A 22265-nucleotide genomic window follows, 5' to 3' on the forward strand; every position below is an offset into this window, starting at 1 on the left:
GGCTGGGATGTTCAGAGTAGGCACTTTTTGCTTCTTGTGAGGCAACATTTGAAGCTGTTCTCAGATACATGTTGAAAGCATGGGTATGAGGTAAAGTTCTACAGCACAGCCTGGCGAAACAATTGGACATTGTCTTAGTAATCTCTTCATCAAGATTTATCAATTATAACTTGTCAAACTCAGTTAAATCTGATAAATCTGTGATGACACTGATAACTAGGATGGTATCCATTTGTTTCTGTATTGGTTTACATGTAGGTATTGAGCCAGGTATCTTATCCATTGCACAGAAAATAAGGGTTTCAACAGATTTGTTTCCCACACAATTCATTATATAATTTCTAAAGCATTTTTTGAAAGAGACATAGAAAGCTTGGGATGTAGATATCTTCTCAATGATACTACCTCAAAGCTTGCTGCATATGTATTCTGTGACACGCTTGTTTTATAACATATTGCTAAAAGTAGTCTGTGTTAAATCTCATTTGATTGTTATTGCCCAAGCTTAGCAGAGACCATCTTGGAGATCATTTCTCTTGCTGCCAGGTTGCTTAACTTCCTGTAATGTGTAGATGTATAGCTTCAAGAGGTTGTCACCTTTAGTTTGTATATGAGTTGAGTGCATCATATGGCCTGACATCCTGTAGGGTAGTGCAGTTTCAAATTATTGATGATAAAGTTGGCTTTGGCTGCTTGTGTCTGGTCTTAATCTCTTTCTTTCGGTCATCCTGTTATACCATGTATTGCATGTGTCAGAAGAAAAGAGAAAATAAGTTTATTTCTTCTTCCTTAGCTTGAGAAATGATTAAACAGCCGCCACCTGTCAAACTTGGCCTGAAGAGTTTTTTTTTTTCTGTGAACTGGAAACTGTGTCCGAAGAAAATTGATTTTTTTCTGGTCTGTGAGTGAAATTTCTGGAGCCAAAAAAAGTAGTATGATGCATTTCCACCTTTCACAGGGTAAGAAGCCCTGAAATCCTCTAGTATGTTTGTGTTTTGTGGGGGAGAGGACATTGCAGTGAAGAGACAAATGTTTCAGAATTACTGTATGCTGAAAAAAATCTACCATTTATTTACTATTTGCCCTTTGTGGGGTTAAAAGGTCTCCCCATCTGTTGATGCTTATGTTACTGAATTAAAGAATCAAGTCAAAGACTCTGAATTTGGCAAGCTGCATTATTTACTAGTGCAAGAAGGAATTGTGTGGTATCAGAACTTATTATGCAAGAGATGGATTAGTGAAAATGAGATTTAGTACTGAGGAAAAAGATTATGAAGAAATGAATTTACCTCTTTTCAGTGGGTTCTGCTAATTGCATAGTTTGCTGTGTACAGTGGCTTGTGACAGTCTTATTTTTTTCAGCCTTTCAGTGTAAACCAAGTCACAAAGCCTCCTGCAAAACCAAGAAATGAGGCAAATATGGTGTAGAGAAAGCTTTATGCAGCAGATGTGGATATAAACATGATAAAAAGAAATGTCCTGCTTTTAAAACCCCATAGAAGTTGTGATGTTGTTGTGTCTTTCGGCTTATCCCGGTTAGGGGTCGCCACAGCGGAACTCCGGTCCGCTAATGTTTGGTAGTGGATTTTTATGTGCCGAGTTACAAGCCCTGATGCACAACCTTCAACGAAGGCATGCCCATTCACGCATGCCTCCACACAGAGGACGCTGTAGCTGAGAATCGAATGCAACAACGTCTTGCTGTGAGGCGACAACGCTACCGCAGCACCACTACTGCGGGTCCTCCCATAGAAGTTGTGATAAATAGAATAAAGTCTGTAAAATGGACAGAAATTTACTGTTAAAAAGACTGCCTGTAGTAGAACAGATTCACCGAATGTCTGATTTGTAGGCATAATTTATGTAGAAAATGTGCATATTTTGAGTAATGTACAAGAAAAAAGTATAGAAGGGCTGTGGTTAGAAACTGAGCGAGTTGGAAATTTGATTAGAGATGCTCATAATCAAAGATTGAAGTGTAATTTAGAGACTGGATTTGAGTGCAACTTATTGTCTGTTTAAATGTTCAGAATACATGGTTTGAAAGAGAACAACCTGAAAACAGTGACATAAACCATTTTTTTTTTTGGCCATTGCATAAAATTATAGGGACAGGAAGTGCTCTTGTGTGAAAATAAAATAAACAATTACAGTATCTGGTTCCATGTGGCTGACATTGCAGATAGATATCTAAGTTATTTGGCTCTTTTGAAGCTGTGCCTGGTGAAAAGAATTGAATATAGAGTTAATATGTCTCAGTAAAATATTCAGTCTGTTGATTAACACTATGAAGATCTGTTTACTGATTCAGGCTATTTACTAGATGTTTACTGTGATCGGATGGATGGATGGATGGATGGATGGATGGATGGATGGATGGATGGGTGGGTGGATAGAGAACTTACAGTGAAGCTTTCAGTGCATGTGCCAAGGAAAGCTTAAATAGCTTTAACTAGAATTGAAGAAAATGTAAACCACACAAAGAAAATGTGCATGATTTAAAAATAACCTACTGAATAGGTCAACAATTTGGTGACTGTTGTAAAAATGGACAAAATTCTTATTTTTATAAGGCACAAGAGTTGAAGAACTGCGGTGGTGGTGCTGCATTGTCACCTCACAGTAAGACATTGTCCTGTTCGATTCTTAGCTAAAGCGTCTTCTGTGTGGAGACATGCGTGAATGGGTGTACCTTCATTGAAGGTTGTGCGTCAGGGCTGGCAACTCGGCACGTAAAAATCTACTGCCAATCATTAGCAGACCGGAGTTCCGCTGTGGCGATCCCTAACAGGGAAAAGCCGAAAGACACAACAACAACAACACGAGTTGAATAAAGCTATAAAGAAAGAATGTTGCTTCATACAATTAAAGTAACATCTGGCATGTCTGTAGCAATGTATGTGATTGATGCTTATCAAGATTTTAGCAAATAAAACTTGAGGAAAGTTGCAAGCTGTGTACTTTTCATTTTCCTGTGGAAAGCACAGATTGCTAAACCTTCCATTTGGTATTTCTTCAACAAGTGACTCGCTGAGCTGCTGTATACATAATCAAGAATTTAATATAACTGATGTTGTATTAGCTTGGGACCAGACCAGTGAATAGTGTGATATGAGTCTGGGTGTGTTACTGAAAACCAGACCAGTGAATAGTGTGATATGAGTCTGGGTGTGTTACTGAAAACCAGACTAGTGAATAGTGTGATATGAGTCTGGGTGTGTTACTGAAAACCAGACCAGTGAATAGTGTGATATGAGTCTGGGTGTGTTACTGAAAAGACTGAGACATAGCCAATTTAATCTGAGCAAGACTACATGTAAAATCCCAATTGCAAAGCAGTGAAGTATAGGTCCTGTTTTAACGTTGGAAGATCTGAGACCTGGTACTGAAAAAGTAAGAGCATTAGTGCAGCTGTCTCAACCAGGGAACAGAGAAGCTGTCATGAGGCTGCTGTCTTTCTAAATGTATTCCGTAAAGTTGATCTGTGAGTTTGCCATTAAAAAATTATTGGAACATAATGCAGAATGGTACTACAGTACAGAGCAAGACATGAGATCTGAAATGCTTAAACAGTTAGTAATTGAAGACTTACACTGGATTAGTTTTATGTAAATAAGTTATTCTCATTATAGGTCCTTACTAGTCAGAATGTTTCTTGTTCAGTGATTCTGCACAAAGATAAAATGCCGACCTGTGGGTCAAGAGCTTTTATCATTGCCAAAGGAGATAGGCTCTAATGAAAAAGATCTACTTTCCATAGTGTATTTGAGTGAAACATTCTATGAATAACTTCATGGTTCATGTGTGCTGTTGGAAATGGACCATAAACCATTGCAAACTATATTTAAGAGGCTTTTGCAAAAAGGCAATTATAAGATTGCAAATAAAATTAGCAACTCTGCAGAAGTGTGACTTAAGTGTGAAGTATAAACTTGACAAGGGAATGCACATAGCAGGTATGCAGCATTATTTTTATATATGACACAAGTAGATTTGATTGTGGGAAGAACTTAAACTTAATTCACTAATTCCATAGCTGCGTATGATTACAGATAAGTTGAACTATTTTGTTAGTGTACTCAGAGTGGTTACAGTGTTAACAATGTTTTGAGAGGTAACAATGAATTGCTGATCAGAGCAGAAGTGCTGAAAATTAAGAAATTCAACTTTACTTTTAATTAAACGTGAAATGAGATGTATTCAAGATTAGATATTTAAAGAAAAGCTGTAATTGCCCCTAATCAGCAAAAGAAAAAGGTGTTGGTAAGAATACGGTTCACATTTAGGAATTGTGAAGTGTATAGAAAGATCATTTGATGTAATATTGGCCAGGCATGTCCGTTCAAATTACACAAGAAATTATAGACTGGTGTGCAGTGCATGAGGGAACAGTAATCCAAAGGAAGAGATGTAGATTATGATTTCCCCAGTATTGTATAACATAGTAAAGTAAACTTGGAACAGATGTGCTTGACTCAAACTTTGTGTAGCTTATTGACTTAGTTGTAGTTCCCAGTCTTTGTGAAGTTATGGCATAGCATGTACTTAAAGCTGTGATGTGAAGTTGTTCCATCTTGCCTTCATTCACACTGATGAGTTTGGAGCTGATCCTTGGCTCCGACTCGGCCAAATGCTGAAGCTCGAGGTCTTCAAACAGCTCATGGCCTACTCCCTATCCCATGATGAAGTAGTGCTTCCCAGATCTCGTTTGCCGCTGCAACAGTTCGGGTGTTCATCGAACAGCTCTGGCCAGTATAGCAAAACTTTGATAATTTTTTTCTGGATTATAATCTTTCATTCTTGTTTGATAGTTTTAGATTACATTTAGCTTCCAGAGACACTTGTCTCCTTTGTTAGTGATGATTACTTAGAGTGCTTTCTCTTTTTTTCTTGAAGCCGTTTTTTTATAGGCCTATTTACAGTTACTGACACGTTTATTAGACTAGTGTTTAGATTTAGATAACTTGCTCCCTATCCTTTCTGCTTTATTATTAGCCCATTTATTAGGGCATTAATAATCCTAGTTTTTGCTATTACTTGTAGTTACATTTTATTCAACCCTGCGGATTTTATTAGGGTTGGATAATTGTTGTTAGTTTCAGTGTGCTGTGTGTTATACATAGTTATTATAGATTATTATAGGTGAGTTTAGACCCTCTTTATTGAGGCTAATATATATATATATATATATATATATATAATCTGTGTGCTGTGTGTTATATACACACACACACACACACACACATACTTTTATATATATATATATATATATATATATATATATATATATATATATATATATGTATTTCTTTTATAGAGTTAGAGTTTTCTGCTTTGAATAAGTGATGTCTGAAAAAGCAAAATCTGGGTTTAACAAATGTCCGAAATGCAGACAGAAGATGTCAGTTACAGATGGACATACAAAATGTGTTTATTGCTTAGGTGAGCTTCACCTGCAGGAAAATTATGCCATCTGTCACTCCTTTAGATCTTGCGTTCTTCATGAATGCAAGAATAAGTTCATGGCAAGAGGTCTCTTGAATCCTCTTTTCAAGAAGCCTTAGACAATGACAAGTCCACAAAGTCATCTAAAACTGTAACTACAAGTTCATCGTCAGGGTCGGAGCCAAAAAAGGGCTCATCGGCTTCCACATCTAAGTCTAGTAAGACTGTCACCTCGGCTCCGAAGCCTATGGAGCCGGAGGTAATTGTGATCAGTAGGAGCCGGTCCCCAGCATTGGCGCCAGTATCTCCCACTTTAAAGTCTCCCATTCTCCAGTCTGAGACATCATCTATTGCCTCCCAGTCCTCAAGACTATCAGATAAGGATGTGGATCGAGTAGTACAGAGACTTTTGCAGTCACAGGCACTAGCTAAAATTCTTTCGGGTTTGACCCTTAGGGCTTCAGAACTGACCCAGACTCTACCTGTTTCTTCAGTTCCTCCGATTCAACCCGACATTTCGGAGATGGAGATTCGGAACCGATGATTGTAGAACCGTCTGAACCGACACCCAATGGGCTTTTGGTTCCGACTACTCTGACTTCTTCGTTGCCTACCTTAGAGTCTAGGAGCAGATACCCACCAGTCGGGTCCGGAGAGAATAGCCCTACCAATCTTTTGTTGCCAACTTTGCCTCTCGGGGGCCACGGCTTGCGTGAGCTCAGCACCTACCTCGGGCTCGGAGCTTGCGGTTTCGGCGCCGCGGAGACTGCCTGTTTCTACGGATCCAGGCTTCTCTTCGAACCGGTGCTGTGGGGTTTTTGATGCTATGAGGGGGAGTGTTGTCCCCTTGGGCATCCACATCATCGATTCCAGCAATCCCCTCCCCTAAGGTTCCTGAGTCTGTCTCTGCTTCACTGATCCCTCAAAAGCATAGAGACCTGGAGTCTCAGGTCCCCCCATCGGGTGAGCCCTGTTCATCCGGGACCTCCCCAGAAGCTCCCTCTGAGGAAGTTCCCTGGAAGAGAACTTGCAAGAGGAAGCATCTGGATTCCCCACAAGAATCCATCACATCAGATACTGACTTAGATGAGTCAGAAGGGTTCCCATGGTCCCCCTCTGAAGATACCTCTTTTGGTGATATCTTAGAAATCCTAAAACAGAGGGGTGGCTGGAATCCCCTTAACCCCACTGATGATGAGTCAGTACTCCTGAAGGCTTTCAGGTCTCAACCCTCCACCTCTTGGGTAACTCCGCCCTTCGATGAGTTGATGGATCTTCTCTCTCAAAAGGCATGGGAGTCCCCGGATACCATAGAACCAGTCCCTTGGAGGCCGAATAAATTTATTACGTCACCTCATGACAAGGCTTTCCTTACCAAAGGAGTACCCGTTGATGCTATGGTGGTGGCAGTGGCCACTAAGAAGGAGCTATCAGAGACCTCCACTTCTGTTCATCCTCCTATTAGAGATTCTAGGATCATGGACAGATACAGAAAGCGCATGTTTAGTTCAACGGCCTTTACTCTTCGATCCCTGAACTATCTCACACATTTTACCAGACTACACAGAGATCTCTTTAAGGAGTTAGGAGATACTCTACAGGGTGCGGTAGCTGCAGGAGGTCTCAGGTAAGGTAACCTCCCAGCTTGCTATCCTAAATTCCCTTATAAACTCTTCCATGCATCTGATTTCATATGCAGCTGATGGAACGAGTAGGGGACCAGGTGCAGGAATTGCTCTTAGGAGACACTTCTGGATGCTGTTATGTTCCTTTGCGGAGCCCTATAAGTCATCCTTTGTAAACACCCCCTTTGATGGTTCATCACTTTTTGCACTGAAAGTAAAGGAAACGCTTACCAGGTGTGAGCAAGATGGAAAGACTCTGTCTGCCTAGGAGTCTCTTTTTCCACTCTTACCAGACCTTATCCTAAAGGTCAGAAAAGTGGGAAAATGTGGTTCTGTAAAGCCCAAGGAGCTTTCTTTGACACAAGTGGTGAAACCCCCTCTAGAGGCAGAGGAGGAAGCAATAATGGGAGACACTGTCCACGCGACAGAGGGGGCCCGCAAAATCAGGGTGACAGGGATCAGTTCTTTGGCAAGCCCTACCAGTGCTCCTGAAAGGAGGCCCATCTGTCTGTCTCTGGAGGCAGTTGGGGGACACTTGTCTTTGTACCCAGACACCTGGCTAAAAATCCCAAAAGATCGGTGGGTACAAAGCATAATATCCAGAGGATACACTATTGCCTTTATTACCCCTCCTTCCATTGTGAAAAAAATCCCAGATGTTCCACCCAATCACAGGGAACAGATAACCACAGAGATTAAGAGGTTGCTAGAAAAAATAATCATCCAACCAGTCCCAGCAGATCAGAGAGGATCCAGAACTTACTCAAGATTCTTTTCAGTACCAAAGAAAACAGGGGACTGGAGACCAATTTTGGACCTCAGCAAGTTGAACAAATCTGTCAAGAAAACAAAGTTTCGGATGGTCATGCTACACTCTATACTTCCTTTTCTAGGAAAAGACAACTAGATGTGCTCAATAGATCTCTAGGATGCGTACTACCGTATAAAAATGGCCAGACCATCCAGGGATCATCTGCACTTTCTGCTGAGAGCCAGTCACTTTCAGTTTTGGGCTCTGCCCTTTGATCTCACTACAGCCCCCAGAGTGTTCACCAAATGCATGGCAGTAGTCACGGCTCACCTGAGGTGGTTAGGATTCCAGGTGTTTCTATATTTTGATGACTGGCTCCTTACTGCCACCACCAAGCATCAACTCATGCACGCATCGGAGACAACCTTAGATCTTTGCAGTCATTTGGGGATTACTGTAAACTAGGACAAATTTGCTTTGCAGCCATCCAGACGTACCGTCTTTATAGGAGCAGATCTTGACACAGTTTCCATGACCGTAAAAGTCTCAAAGGAAAGAGTGGTCTACCTTCGACCACAAATTCTGAATCTCATCCTCAAACAGAGAGCCCCAGTTTCAGTAGTGCTCAAATTACTAGGGACCATGGCAGCAGCCATCATTGCTGTTCCATTAGGCTGAATGCACATGAGGATACTGCAGTGGCTGGTTTTCACAAAATGGTCTTATCAGGAACTTCCAGTGTCCCACCGTATTATAACAACAAATCCATGCAAGAAGGATCTTCTTTGGTGGCTGACCTCTTCTCAAGTGACAATAGGATGTCTCTTTGTTCTTCCAACCCCGGTTGCCACTGTGACCACGGACGCCTTCCTGATAGGGTGGGGAGGCATTTTCAGGGAAGGACAGCCCAAGGCACATGGGAGAATCACGAGACTCTTCTGCATATCAGTGTCCTAGAGATGAGAAAGGTATGCACTGCAGTCCTTTCAAAACTTTCTTCATTTAGAGACTATTGCAATACAAACTGAAAACATGTCAGTGGCCTGGTAGATAAACAGGGAGGAACCAAATCATACCCCTTATGTCGAGAGGCCTTGAGAGTATGGCAGTCAGCAATATCCACCCAGCGCTTTCTGATAGCGATGCACATTCCGGGGAGGTCCAGTGTGATAGCAGACAAGTTGAGCAGAGCAATACTTTCTTCTCACGAGTGGTCCTTGAAAGAAGAGGTAGCAGAAAGGATATTCTGCAGATGGGGCCAGCCTTGCTGCAACCTCTTTGCAACCCCCACCAACACCAAATGTTGCAACTACTTTGCCCTGATCCCCAACTCGGGAGATGCCCCAAGGGACGCACTTGTACACAGTTGGCCCCCGGGACTTCTTTATGCTTTTCCCCCATTTCCTCTGATACCCAAATTCTTACAGAAAGCCAACACTCTGGGAAGGACCATTATTTTGATAGCCCCTTACTGGCCTCATCAAATCTGGTTCCCCTTTCTGCAGCCTCATCTACTGGAAAAACCATGGATCCTATACCCAGTTCCAGATCTTCTGATACATTTATTGGGGTTCTTCATCCTGCACTTCATACCCTAAAATTGACAGCTTGGCTGCTCCAGTTCACAAATAGCCAGGTTTCACAATTTATCACCTGCAGCACAGGGCATTTTGATTTCATCTCATAAATCTTCTATTAGGAAACTATATCTTAGCAAGTGGAAAAGATTTTCCGTATGGGCATCAGATAATAATAATATTGATCCATATATGGCTTCGATTTCTTCCATTCTAGAGTTTCTGACTAAACTGGTTCATAAAGGAGCGGCTGCAGCAACCCTGAGAGTTCAATTGGCACCAATCTCTAATTTTCATATTGGTGATCAACAGACTCCCATCATGTCGCATAGACTTTCTAAAGTGTTTCTTAAGGGTACTGTTCACTTGAAACCACCTATTAGACCCCCATCTGCTCCATGGAATCACACTTTTGTGCTCTCACATTTCATTTTACCCCCTTTTGAACCTGCATCATCCTGTGATTTGAAATACCTATCTTGGAAGACCATTTTCCTAGTAGGTATTACTTCTGCTCGAAGGATTTCAAAACTACATACCTTGTCCATCAAAGCCCCATACATGATTTTTCATGATAGAGTAACACTAAGAACAAATCCTTCATTCCTACTTAAGGTTTGTTCTGAAATGAATCTCAACCAGACTATAGAATTATCTGTGTTTTTTCCCAAATATACAAACAAAATGGAACACATGTTGTACAAACTCGACCTTCATAGGCAACTTCGATTCTATTTAGACAGGACTAAGGACTTCAGAAAATCGGATCAAATTTTTTGTCTCCTTTTTGGATTCAAAGAAGGGTACTCCAGTGGTAAAAAACACTTTATCAAAATGGTTGTCAGATAGTATTTCTTTCACATACAACTCTTCACAGATGACATTAAATCATAAAGTCAAGGGTCACTCAACCAGGGCAGTTTCCACTTCTTCAGCACGGCTGCCTGTAGATACCATTTGTGCAGCAGCCACATGGTCCTCACCTCATACCTTTATCACTCATTACAAATTGGATAAGGCCACCAGGGACAGGGCCTTCTTTGGTTCTATGGTTCTGAGGAGTATACTTCTATGAGCCACCCAAGGAGATGGTGCTTGGGACTCTGACCCATCAGTGAGAATGAAGGCAAGATAGAACAACTTCACATAAAGAAGTTATGTACTTACCATAATGTTCCATGTGAGTTGTTCATTTCACCTTCATTCTTACGTCCCACCCCACCAACCCCTTACCCTTAAAGTCTTAATGACCAGAAAGTTCTAACAAGTCTTAGTGATACTTTGTCCTTATCTACGTTATTCTTACTTCAATGACCGTAGTCTTTAGTTATCAATATGACTGGCCAAACAAGATCTGAGAAGCACTATTGCATCATGGGATAGGGAGCAGGCCATGAGCTGTTTGAAGACCTCGAGCTTTAGCATTTGTCCGAGTCGGAGCCGAGGATCGGCTCCGCACCCATCAGTGAGAATGAAGGCGAGATGAACAACTCACATGGAACGTTATGGTAAGTACATAATAACTTCTTTTTTTTTTTTTTTTTGAGACTTGGAATTCATGATGTAGTAGTCTCAGATAATGGTTCACATTATGCAAGTATGGATATCTGTAGAGCATTGGAAATTTCAGCCCATGACTTCTAGTCCAAACAACTTGTAGTCCAATTGACCAGTCAGAAGGACATTTCAAGCTGTGAAGTGCTATAACAAAAGCCGAGAACATTAGCAGTGATTGTTATGCAGGTGTACCTTTGCTTTGCTTAGATATACAGGAACTCAACTGCATGGTGCACATTTATTGTCAGTTCATATCTTACTGGGTTGTCAGAGATCAGGCTGCCTGCCACTGCTTTAGTTCAAACTGGAATGTAGTTTCAGTGGAAGAACTTGAAAGCTGGATGCTCATTTCAAAAATTTTTATGTAACAAAAGAGCAATCTGCTTATTTTCTTTTATATGAGAATGCGTCCAGAAGGAGTGGTTTGTAAAGTGTAAGCAGCCATGACCTTTTGTTGTTCATACTGAAAACTGAGAGTTTCCAAAAGAGAAATACTTGCTCAAAACAAATGTACCCCAAAAAGACTGTGACAAATGCCTGAGCCATATCTGAAAAGCCTTCAGCAGAGATGTGTAAAAATTATCTAGAGAGACCTCCAATAATTTTTCTACAGAAGCATGTCCAGAAACAGCAATAGATGTTCCAGAAAGTATTAATTTGAATCCAGATCATTCTGACACAGTCACCAAAGGGAAAATTTTGTTGCTGTTCTGAATGTGTTAATAGTAATCTACCAACCTTGACCTCTGCTAAATGTTCGAAATGTGCTAGATTATTGAGAAAGCCTACAAGATATTCATGCAGGTTCAATGACTGAAAAGTGTTGAATTATTTTTTAAATGTTCTGCTGAAATATTGTGCTAATATGTTTTTGGCTTTATAGGTGAAATGTTAAACGAAAGTACAAAGGAATGTTGAAGTGTCCTTGCATTTAAAAAAAAAATAGTGATTGCATTTGAAACTTGAAATGTTGCAGTGCAGTCCTTAGTATTGCAGTGCAGTTAAGAAGAGAAATGAGTGACGTATATAAAAGAAGCATTTGTATTTAAAGTAGACTACCAAGAAATGAATAGTGTTTTCTGACATTCTTACAGTGACGCAGTTTGAAATACATGATGATTTAAGATGACCATATTGAGCTAGTCTACTGAAATATGAAATATTACTTACAGGAGTTGCATGTGATTCCCAGCTTACTGTTTCATCCATTGCAAGCTAATCATCATAACCTCATATCACTTAAGGTTTGCTTCTATGCTTTCAACCTTTGACCATCTGTTGAGACTATGTCAAAAGTCATAGAGATGCTTTAAAGAAATTAGGAAGCCTTCTATTAGAAGGTATAATAAGAGCAAATGGAATGGGTTCTACAATGTGGTTAAAGTCAAATGGCTTTGTTCCAGGTATAATGACATTAAGTAATGTATTAGATTACTTAAATCACCTGTATTTTTCTCATCTGGTTTATCATTTGTTACACAAAGCTGGTTTGTGCACCTATATATATTGTACTCCACAATGGCATCTGTACAAGCTATCAGACCTTTTTTTTTTTTTAATGAATTCATGTGGAGCTTTCTAGGCATAACTTAACAATACTTTGGGATTTAAATTTTTTGTTGTAAGTTATTCCTATTACCTCCTTTTTGGCTTTCTGTCGGCTGACATTAAAAATCTGTCTTGGAAAACACTTTTTTTCGGGTGCCATTGCCTCTGCAAAGAAGAAATTCAGAGCTCCAGACTTAGATAAATATAAAAGTATATTTTGATTTCCATCATGTTGTAGCTGATCTAAACACATCTTTGTTCAGCTCCCAACTTATGTACTAAAACCAAGAACATATGAATGAAAGATTCCTTTGTACTTCAGATGTACACAAGTAGTTAAGAGGTTATAGAGAGCTGTGCCAATAAGGCAACTGCATTAGTTATTTGTGACTACCCCCTAGGAGAAAATGAGAGTTTCCAGTGGGGAAAATAAACTTCAAAACAGCAGGATAATTGCATTTCTTTTAATTATTACAAATATCGGAAGGAACTGTAAGTGGTGGTTGTGCCTCATTCTACCAGGGACCTCTCAAGATTATTAAAACAAAAAATCAGCATAAGATGTGAGATTTTGATATGGCAAGCAAAGCATTTCTGCATTCATTGAACATTACAAATTGGAGACAAAGTCACAGGTAAGGGTAGGATTTGCAGGGGTTGTCTTGAAACAGCTGCTTTTACATTCTGCTACAAAGGATTTTGCAAATATTGTCAAAAGTGGGTCCTTAAGAGAAAGCAAAAGAAAAGTATTAAATCATTTAGATGCCTACCCACCCACCAACCCTCTGCAAAGGATGCTAGCATTGTGTACTGTTACATTTTTAGTTAAGTAGTATGGTTGTGTTACCAGGTACTTTATAGACCTAGTGCAGGAAGGCAGAAAATAACGGTTCGTCTTGCTGAAAAAATAAATTAGAATTCACCATCATAAGGCTGAGTAGTGTTTGTCTAAGACTGATGCAGGTGAGAGGAGGTTCCCATAGTGACAACTGGGGAGAAAAGCTGTTGACACTGGAGAACAGCTCAGAAATATATTAGGACATATGCTGTAATGCTTCTTTTTCAGATCTTCTAATGAAGTGCGAGTATTTCGCTTACTCCTCTTTGAGGCATCACAGCCATTAACAAACAGACAGCTTATTATATGATAACCTGTATCTTCATTTAGTGTATTTCCTTTTGTTCACTAGCAGTAGCAGTCATAAGGTGAATGCAGTGCCTTTTTGTACAGAGGTATTTTGTATTGTAAATAATATTGCATTATACATTCCATTTTTTAATCATTGTGAGATCATTGTGCTTATGTAACTTGTGAATATTTTCCTTCTACTTAATCTATTGATATGTTGTCCTATCTCACCTTCATTCTTACATGGTTGGGTTCAGAGCCGATCCTCAGCTCTGACTCGACCGAATACACAGCTGGAAGTCTCAAACTTGGCTTGTGGCAGATAGGTATCCCATGATGCAGTGGTGCAACTCTCCAGATCTCATTTGCCGCTTTATGAGGTTGGATGTGCTCTTCTTGGCCATGGCTAAGTTTTGTCTTTTTTCACTTTATTAGCTAAAATGTCTAGTAGTTTTGCATTTATAATGTTTCCTAGTGTATTAAATAGTTAGATTAAGTGTGTAGCTACTTTTATTTCCTTCTGCGGTTGGTGCTGCTTTTTGGCCGTTGTTTTTTTCACAGGCCTGGTTGTGTCCAGTAGTTACTGTAGTGGTGTGCTGTTTATTTTCCCTTTTTCTATAGTTGATATCTGGTAGTAGTTGATATTTAGCTTGTTTAAGTTAGAGAGCTAATCACCCGTTTTAGTTAGAGGGCTGGTAGTTTAGCAGTTAGTGTGTGTTATTTCTAGTATCTAGGTCCGTTTCAGTTAGAGGCCCTAGTGCTGTCCTTGTCAAGTTTCTATTGTGATATTTTCTTATAGGTGGAATGTTTATTAGGTTAGAGTGGTAATTTGCCTTTTCTTAGAAGTGTAGTGTTCTTTAGTCTAGAGTATGTGGTCTTTCACAGTTTGGAAAGTCACATTTTGTTTGGGAACTCTCTTCTGTCTTATCTAAAGACTCTATGGAGAGAGAGAGAGAGAGAGAGAGAGCATAAGCCTTTGGGCTTTAAAAAAATGTCAAAAGTGTACACAAAAGATGTCAATTACTGACGGTCATGTCATTTGCATTTACTGTCTAGGGGCTGTTCATTTGCAGGAGGATTGTACTTTGTCACTGCTTTAGTGCTAGAGTGTTACAGGAAAGGAGAAACAAATTGATTTTCAAGGGGCTGTTAAAGCCAACCTTTGGGTAAGCTGTACAGAGTGCTTCTTCTTCTTCATCCTCTTCTTCTTCAAAGAGGGACAAACCTTCTGAAAGACCATCACCTGTTTCTATGGCTCAGTCGGAGCCTCCAGAAAAATTATCTAAAATTTCTAAGACACCTGCCTCCTCGGGTCCACAGCCCTCAGAACTGTTGGTGGTTATCATCATCGACAAGCCTGGTTCTTCGACTCCAAGGTCCTCAGAGCCACAAGATGCCATTTCTCAGAGCCGGTCCATTGACTTTTCACCAGTCTCCCCTACTGTGAAATCTCCCATTTTGGAGAGGTCTCGTTCTCCTTCTTTATCCTCCAGCTCCACTAGGAGCCTATCTGATGATGACGTGGAGTGGGTGTTGTGCAGGCTCTTGAAGTCACCGGCGCTAGCCAAATTGTTCTGGGCTCTGACCCATCAGGTTTCAGAGCCTTCTAAAGCCATTACATCCACAGTTCTTCCTCCTCCGAGCCAAGCTGGACCCTCTGAGCTGGAGTGCCTGGTACCACTTACTGTAGAACCGTCTGTTCCGGGACCCCCTTCGATGATCATGGAGCCGACATCTGCTCCGACTGTCGGTGCCATCCAGAGTGTCTGGGAGCCAAGGTTCTCTGGCCGGCCCCGAGGGGGACGCTCCGGCCCAAACTTCTTCAGTGCCGAGTCTACCCCTTGGAGCATTGGCTTGGGTGAGCTCGGCTCCTACATCATCCTCAGTGCCGATCTCCTTGAGTCTAGGGGCATCCTCTGTCTCTTCAGAGCTGAGGACATCTTCAGAGCAGGTGGGGTCTGCGTTAGAGCTGATAAGGACTGTGCTGTCTTCCCCTACAGCTCTACATAAGGATATCAGCATTCGTCCCCCTAAGGCACCAGCTACTGTCCTGGCACCACCCCATCCACAGATAGCAGAGATCCATAACCTCAGGATCCCCCACTGGGTGAACCCCTCTCTTCCGAGGCCTCCTCAGAAAACTTTCTGAGGAGCCCCCTCGGAAAAGAACTTGCAAGAAGAAGCATATAGACTGCCTGGATGAGTCTGTCACTTCAGACACTGACCTCGAGGAGTCAGAAGGGTCCCATGGTCGTCATCAATGACTATGTCATTTGCAGATATCCTAGAGATCCTAAAGCAGAGATGCGGCTGGAAGGTCATCACCCATTGTGATGAGAAGTCAGTGTACCTGAAGGCCTTTGGATCTCAACCTTCAGCCTCCTGGGTGTCTCCGCCTTTCGACGAACTAATGGACTTGGTCAGTCGAAAGGCATGGGAGTCACCTGACACAATGGAACCAGTCCTGCAGAAGCCAAACAAATTTTTGTCAGCCCCTACCGGAAAGGATTTTCTCACAAAGGGTGCACCTGTAGATGCTATGGTGGTGGCAGCAGCCACCAAGAAGGAACTCTGAGACATCCTCATCGGTCCATCCTCCAAACAAAGATTCTCGAACGATGGACAGATATGGGAAACATATCTTTTCCTCAGCGGCTTTTACACTCCGATTGCTGAACAACCTAACTTACTTTACAAGGCTACAAAGAGATGATCTGAGAGAGCTAACAGATACTGTATAAGGTACATTAGCTGCGGGGGTGAATGAGAAGGTCTCTTCACAGCTATCCACTTTAAATTCCATAGTCAACTCCACCATGAGGCTGATATCTTACGCAGCGGATGGAGCGAGCAAGGCAGCGGGTTCTGTAGTTTCCCTGAGGAGACACTCCTGGATGCGCTTGTGCAATTTTGCAGAGCCCTTTAAATCTACCTTTACAAATGCCCCATTTGATGGTTCCTCACTCTTTGGACCCAAAGTAAAGGACACACTCACCAGATGCGAGCAGGAAGGGAAAACTCTCTTTGCCATTGGAGTACGTTTTTCCGTACCTTCAAGACCTTGTCCTAAAGGTCAGAAGAGTGGGAAAATGTGGTTCAAAAGATCCCAGGGAGCTTTCCAAGACACATGAGGTGAATCCTTCCCTAGGGGCAGAGGGGGTGGTAATAATGGTAGATGTCCTAGAGGCAGAGGGGTCCACAAAACCAGGGTGACCATGATTCCTTTCGTGGACGTTCGTATCAGCGCTCCTGAAAGGAAGCCCGACTGCTCTACTCTGGACATCGTCAGGGGACTTTGTCTTTGTACCCAGAAGCCTGGCAAAGTATCACAAGAGACAAGTGGGTACTAAGAATAATATCCAGAGGATATTCCTTTCCTTTTTGCCACCCTGTCCCACAAATCAGAACAATCCCGGATGTTCCACCCAATCTAAGGGAGCAAGCAACTATAGAAATCCAAAAGTTGCTGGACAAAAATCATCTAAGAAGTCCCCGCAGACCAAACAGGATACAGAACTTACTCAAGATTCTTTTTGGTGCCAAAAAGAGGAGGGGACTGGAGACCCATATTAGACCTAAGCAAGTTAAATGAATCTGTCAAGAAGTCAAAGTTCCGAATGGTGACACTGCAGTCAATACTTCCCTTCTTCGGGAAAGACTATTGGATGTGCTCAACAAACCTCCAAGATGTGTACTACCACATAAAAGTAAACAGAGCATCGAGGAGTTATTTGCGCTTCTGGCTAGGAGCCACTCATTATCAGTTCTGAGTTCTGCCCTTTGGTCTCACTACAACCCCCAGAGTGTTCACCAAATGCTCACTTGAGAGGCGTCTGGGATTCCAAGTTTCCATATCTCGATTACTGGCACCTAACTGCCACCACCAAGCATCTACTCCAGCAAGCCAGGGATGTGATTTTGGAAATTTGTGCTCAGTTAGGCATAACAGTCAACTTACAAAAATCTGCCTTGTTGCCCTGCCAACGTATTACATTCATAGGCGCAGCTCTAGACACCGTTTCCTTGAATGCACATCTTCCAGCAGACAGAATTTCAGCCCTCAGGTAGCAAGTACACCACCTTCTTCCTAAAGACAAGGTAAAAGTAAAGGTAGTTCTGAAACTTTTAGAACAATGACTTTCACAATAACACTAGTGCCCCTCACCAGAATGCACATGAGAATCCTTCAATGGCTTTTGTTCTCCCAATGGTCACTTCAAGAGCTCCCTATGTCTCACCTCATCAGAATAACGGAGTCATGCAAAAAGGACTTATGGTGGTAGATCTAGTCCAGCCATGTGTCCATCGAGAGACCTTTCGTCCCTCGACAACCAGTAGCTACAGTGACCACAGATGCTTCCCAGGTAGGGTGGGGGGGGGGGCATTATCTGGGAAGAACAGTCCAAGGTATATGGCAGGAACACTAGGCCCACTTGCACATAAATGTCCTAGAGATGAGAGCAGTGCTTCTGGCGTTGCAAGCACTCCACGACTCTCTTCCACTAGGGATGATTGCTATACAGACAGACAATATGTCGATGGTTTGGTACATAAACAAGCAAGGGGGAACTGAATCTTATCCTCTCTGTCGCGAGGCCCTGAGAGTTTGGCAATGGGCAATTTCCTCCCAGTGACTTTCTAGTAGCAATGCACATCCCAGGGAAGTCCAAAATGATATCAGACAAGCTGAGCAGGGCAATTCTGATGCCTCACGATTGGTCTCTAAACCAGAACATAGCGTAAAAGATTTTCCGGAAATGAGGTCAGCCTTGCTGCGATCTTTTCGGCACTACCATGAATGCCAAGTGCAGCAGCTACTTTACCCTAATTCCCATGCCGGGGGAGACACCGAAAGATGCACTTGTACATGAATAGCCCTCGGGACTGCTTTATGCCTTTCCTCCATTTCCCCTCATACCCAGAGTCATTCAGAAAGCACAGTCCTTGGGAAGCAGGATGATTCTCATTGCCCCATAATGGCCTCATCAGATTTGGTTTCCTTTCTTTTGGCCTCATCTTCAGGAGAAGCCTTGGACTCTGGACCCAGTTCCAGACCTGCTGACACATATGTATCAGGCTCACTTCATCCTTCTCTCCACACCCTCAACTTGACAGCATGGCTGCTCCACTTCCCAATTTAGTCAGGATTCAAAATTTCACTCCAACAGTTAAACACATATTGATGTCCTCTCATAAAGCTTTTACTAGAAGACTATATTCTAGCAAATGGAAAAGATTTTCTCTCTGGGCTCATAATAGAAACATTGACCCTTTTTCTGCACCTATTCAATCCATTGTAGAATTCCTGGCGGAACTCTTCCAACAAGGTTCAGCTGCAGCAACCATTAGAGTACAGCTGGCTGAAATTTCAGATTTCCACATTGGTTACCCTTCTTCTAACCTAATGTCACACAGATTGTGTAAAGTGTTTTTGAAAAGCATCTCCTTATTGAGACCTCCTTTTAAGTAACCCCTTCCCACTTGGGTTTTAAATTTTGTCCTATCTCAACTTACATTGCCACTGTTTGAACCTTCTTCATCTTCAGACCTCAAATTTCTTTTCTGGAAGACGATTTTTCTGGTTGCTGTGACATCTGCTAGAAGGGTTTCAGAATTGTAAGCGTTCTCTATCAAACTGCCATATCTGATATTTCACAAGGCCAGGGTATCATTACGAACTAGTCCGTCCTTTATACCTAAGGTCTGCTCTCAAGCCAATATTAATCAATCCATGGAACTTCCAGTGTTCTTCCCTAACCACAGCAACAAGACAGAATATAAACGCCATCAGTTGGTCCCCTTTGGGTCCACTGTGCTTAAAGGTGTACTCGTGAGCCACCCGGGGAAAAGGTGATGGGGACGCTGTCCCAGGCGAGATAGGACAACATAACATAAAGAAGTTATGTACTCACCGTAACGTTCCATGTTTGTTGTCCATCTTGCCATTCATTCTTACGGACTCTGCCTCCTTCCCCCATCCAAGGACTCCTAGAGGACCTGGTGGTTATTTTTACTCCTTTCAGGAGTTCCTTGATTGTTTGTTTCTCCTGTTTCTCTGGGTTCCTATATATTTATATATCCATATATATATATTTACTTATGTTACTCATGAGTAAGTTAGCAGCAAACAAGATTTGGAGAGTTGCATCACTGCATCATGGGATATCTACCTGCCACGAGCCAAGTTTGAGACTTCCAGCTGTGTATTCGGCCAAGTCGGAGATGAGGATCGGCTCCGAGCCCATCCATATAAGAATAAATGGGTGAGATGGACAACAAACATGGAACATTATGGTGAGTACATAACTACTTTTTTTCTTGCATGGTAACATTACACCACCAGAAAACTTATTTGTTGTGCTCTGTGTGACTGTGGGAGTTAACAGAACATTTTTTGTATATCTGTCATAGCTGCACAGTTATTTGTTCAGTTGTAGTCTGTATAGAAATGTATGGATATATAATGAATGTTAGTTTCAGCTGAAGAACAAACTCCTTTTGCTCAGTTTTACCTTGCATAGAATTATATGTGTATATTTGTTTCAAATGAAAAATGAGCATTTTATGAGTGGCTTTGTCTGTCTTCAGCTGCATCATTTGTGTAAAAGACTGCATGTTGCAATATTAAATCAAGTGGGCCTGAAGTCATCCTAATACTAAGCCAACTGTCACAGTGAGTAAAAGAAAATTCCTCGTCCTAAGGTTACTTGCAGTGGAGAGCAGTGTTTGTATCTAACAGAACAATGCTTTATCTCGGCATGCTACCACTGAAGATGTTCTCCACAAAAGTAGGTTTTAGAGAAAGGAAAAAGGTAAATTAATGATTATGTTGGAAGTATTTAATTTCCATAAAATGCTAAATTATGAAAAAAATGCTGCTTTTAGGAGCTGGTTCATTAACTTACAGAAATATGCGACAATTATTTAGTTTGTCATAACTGAGACATTCTGTTTGATTCAGGTGCTGTGTCCTCCATGTTCTGGGTTGATGCGGAGTTGGGAAGTGATATTTATCTTGACGGTAGGAAACTGTTTTTTAAATTTTATCAGTAGCTGTCAAACATTTCTTCTGTACTGCTTAATATGGTTGCTATGTTATTATTGCAAAATGTTACATTACTTCTGATAATCAGAATAGTTGAGATAGATATTATGTTACTACATACAGAGCCAAATAATATTTTGTGTTAATTAAAGAGTTAAATGACACAGTATGTGTTCCTAAAAATAATTATGAATTGCGGTGCATTATATATATATATATATATATATATATATATATATATATATGTGTGTGTGTGTGTGTGTATGTGTACATACATATATATGTAGTCCTACCAGTTTATCGAATTTTCAGAAACTCGAAATTCATATGGTTGAGACCATATGATCGAGTTTTTGAAAACTCGAAGCTTTTGAATGGAGATTGCAGTACAGCGAGGACTGGGAAAGGTACCCTTTTAACTGTAGTGCGATTAGCCTTCATTTAAAAATTCTTCAATGTATTTTCTCTGAAACGGGGTTCGAATGGAGGGATAATTCTGCAAGCAAAGGAGTGTCGTATTGATGAAATTGAATTCATCCTCGTGTCTTGCTGAATACCTTCACAAGGTGGACCTTGTTTATCAGAAAAATCTCACCAAAACAACACTGATATATAGGCTGTATTTATATAGCATATATCACGGAGAGAAATAGGTTAAAAATTAAAAAAGATAGCTGGCTGCACAAGACCCAAGATAAAAAAGTGCTCAATCCTGGTAGGCACACTGGTGCCAAGACTGGAAAAGATGACAGTGTAGAAGCCTCAGAATGCAGAAACATTCCTGCAATGGGGCCAGGCCAGGCCCAGGGGGAGGATGGCCCCCTGTTGTAGAAGGAAGTAGTAGTCCACAAAAATCACAAAAACTGATAGGCCAAAGAAGAGCCATAAAGATGATAAAGTGGACTATTGAGGATAAAAAAGAAATTATGTATTGTTACTATTATGCAGAAAGCCCAGAATTTCCAGACATAAGCTATACAAAACGATTGAGAGAAATTAGAGGAAAGAAAAATACTTCAAGAAAAACTATCAGAAGCTTCAAATAAAAATTTGTATTCATTAATACAACAGATTTTGAAAAACAGTAAATAGATCAAGAAACTTGATCTGTTTGGAAAAAAGAATCCTCTGAGGAAGTGCGAAAATATAAACAACAAAACCTAGAGATTTTTGAAAAGTATAAAAAAGAAATATGGACATGAAAAAGAAAGAGATTTGATATGGTGCAATATTTTTACAAAGGTGAAAGCCAAATTAATCAATATAAAGGAGGTACCCCCAAAGATATTAGAAGAGAAAATCAGGCAAAAGCATCCAGTTGTGGAAAAGTTCACAATAAAAAAAATATCACAAAGAGGGACTGTAGAAAAGAAGATTAGTGAAGTAGAAGTTAAAAAAATAGAAGTTGAAGTTATGGAGTGCCTGTGAAGTGAAGGATTTGGTGTAGCAGGTCTAACACAGGTTACATCACAGCAAGATGGAGCGAGTCCACAAACTAAGGAGAAGCAGGAGGATCAAGAGATATCTGAAGAAGAAATGTGGACATGGGAAAGAAAAAGAGATTTAATATGGTGTAATATTTATGCAA

The 22265-nt window shown here is 41.0% G+C and overlaps 1 protein-coding gene across 2 annotated transcripts in view; it reads left to right on the forward strand.

The window, feature by feature from the left end:
• CBWD3 (COBW domain containing 3) overlaps positions 1–22265 on the forward strand; it is a 950215-nt gene that overhangs the window by 400038 nt on the left and 527912 nt on the right. For both annotated transcript variants that reach the window (XM_044064329.1, XM_044064328.1), the window contains one exon: positions 20594–20653. In XM_044064329.1, the coding sequence (XP_043920264.1) occupies positions 20594–20653 (60 nt within the window). The remainder of the gene's footprint in view (positions 1–20593; positions 20654–22265) is intronic.

The sequence above is a fragment of the Protopterus annectens genome, chromosome 2.part2 (assembly GCF_019279795.1).
Source record: "Protopterus annectens isolate FY-2018-M chromosome 2.part2, PAN1.0, whole genome shotgun sequence".
Lineage (NCBI taxonomy): Eukaryota > Metazoa > Chordata > Ceratodontiformes > Protopteridae > Protopterus > Protopterus annectens.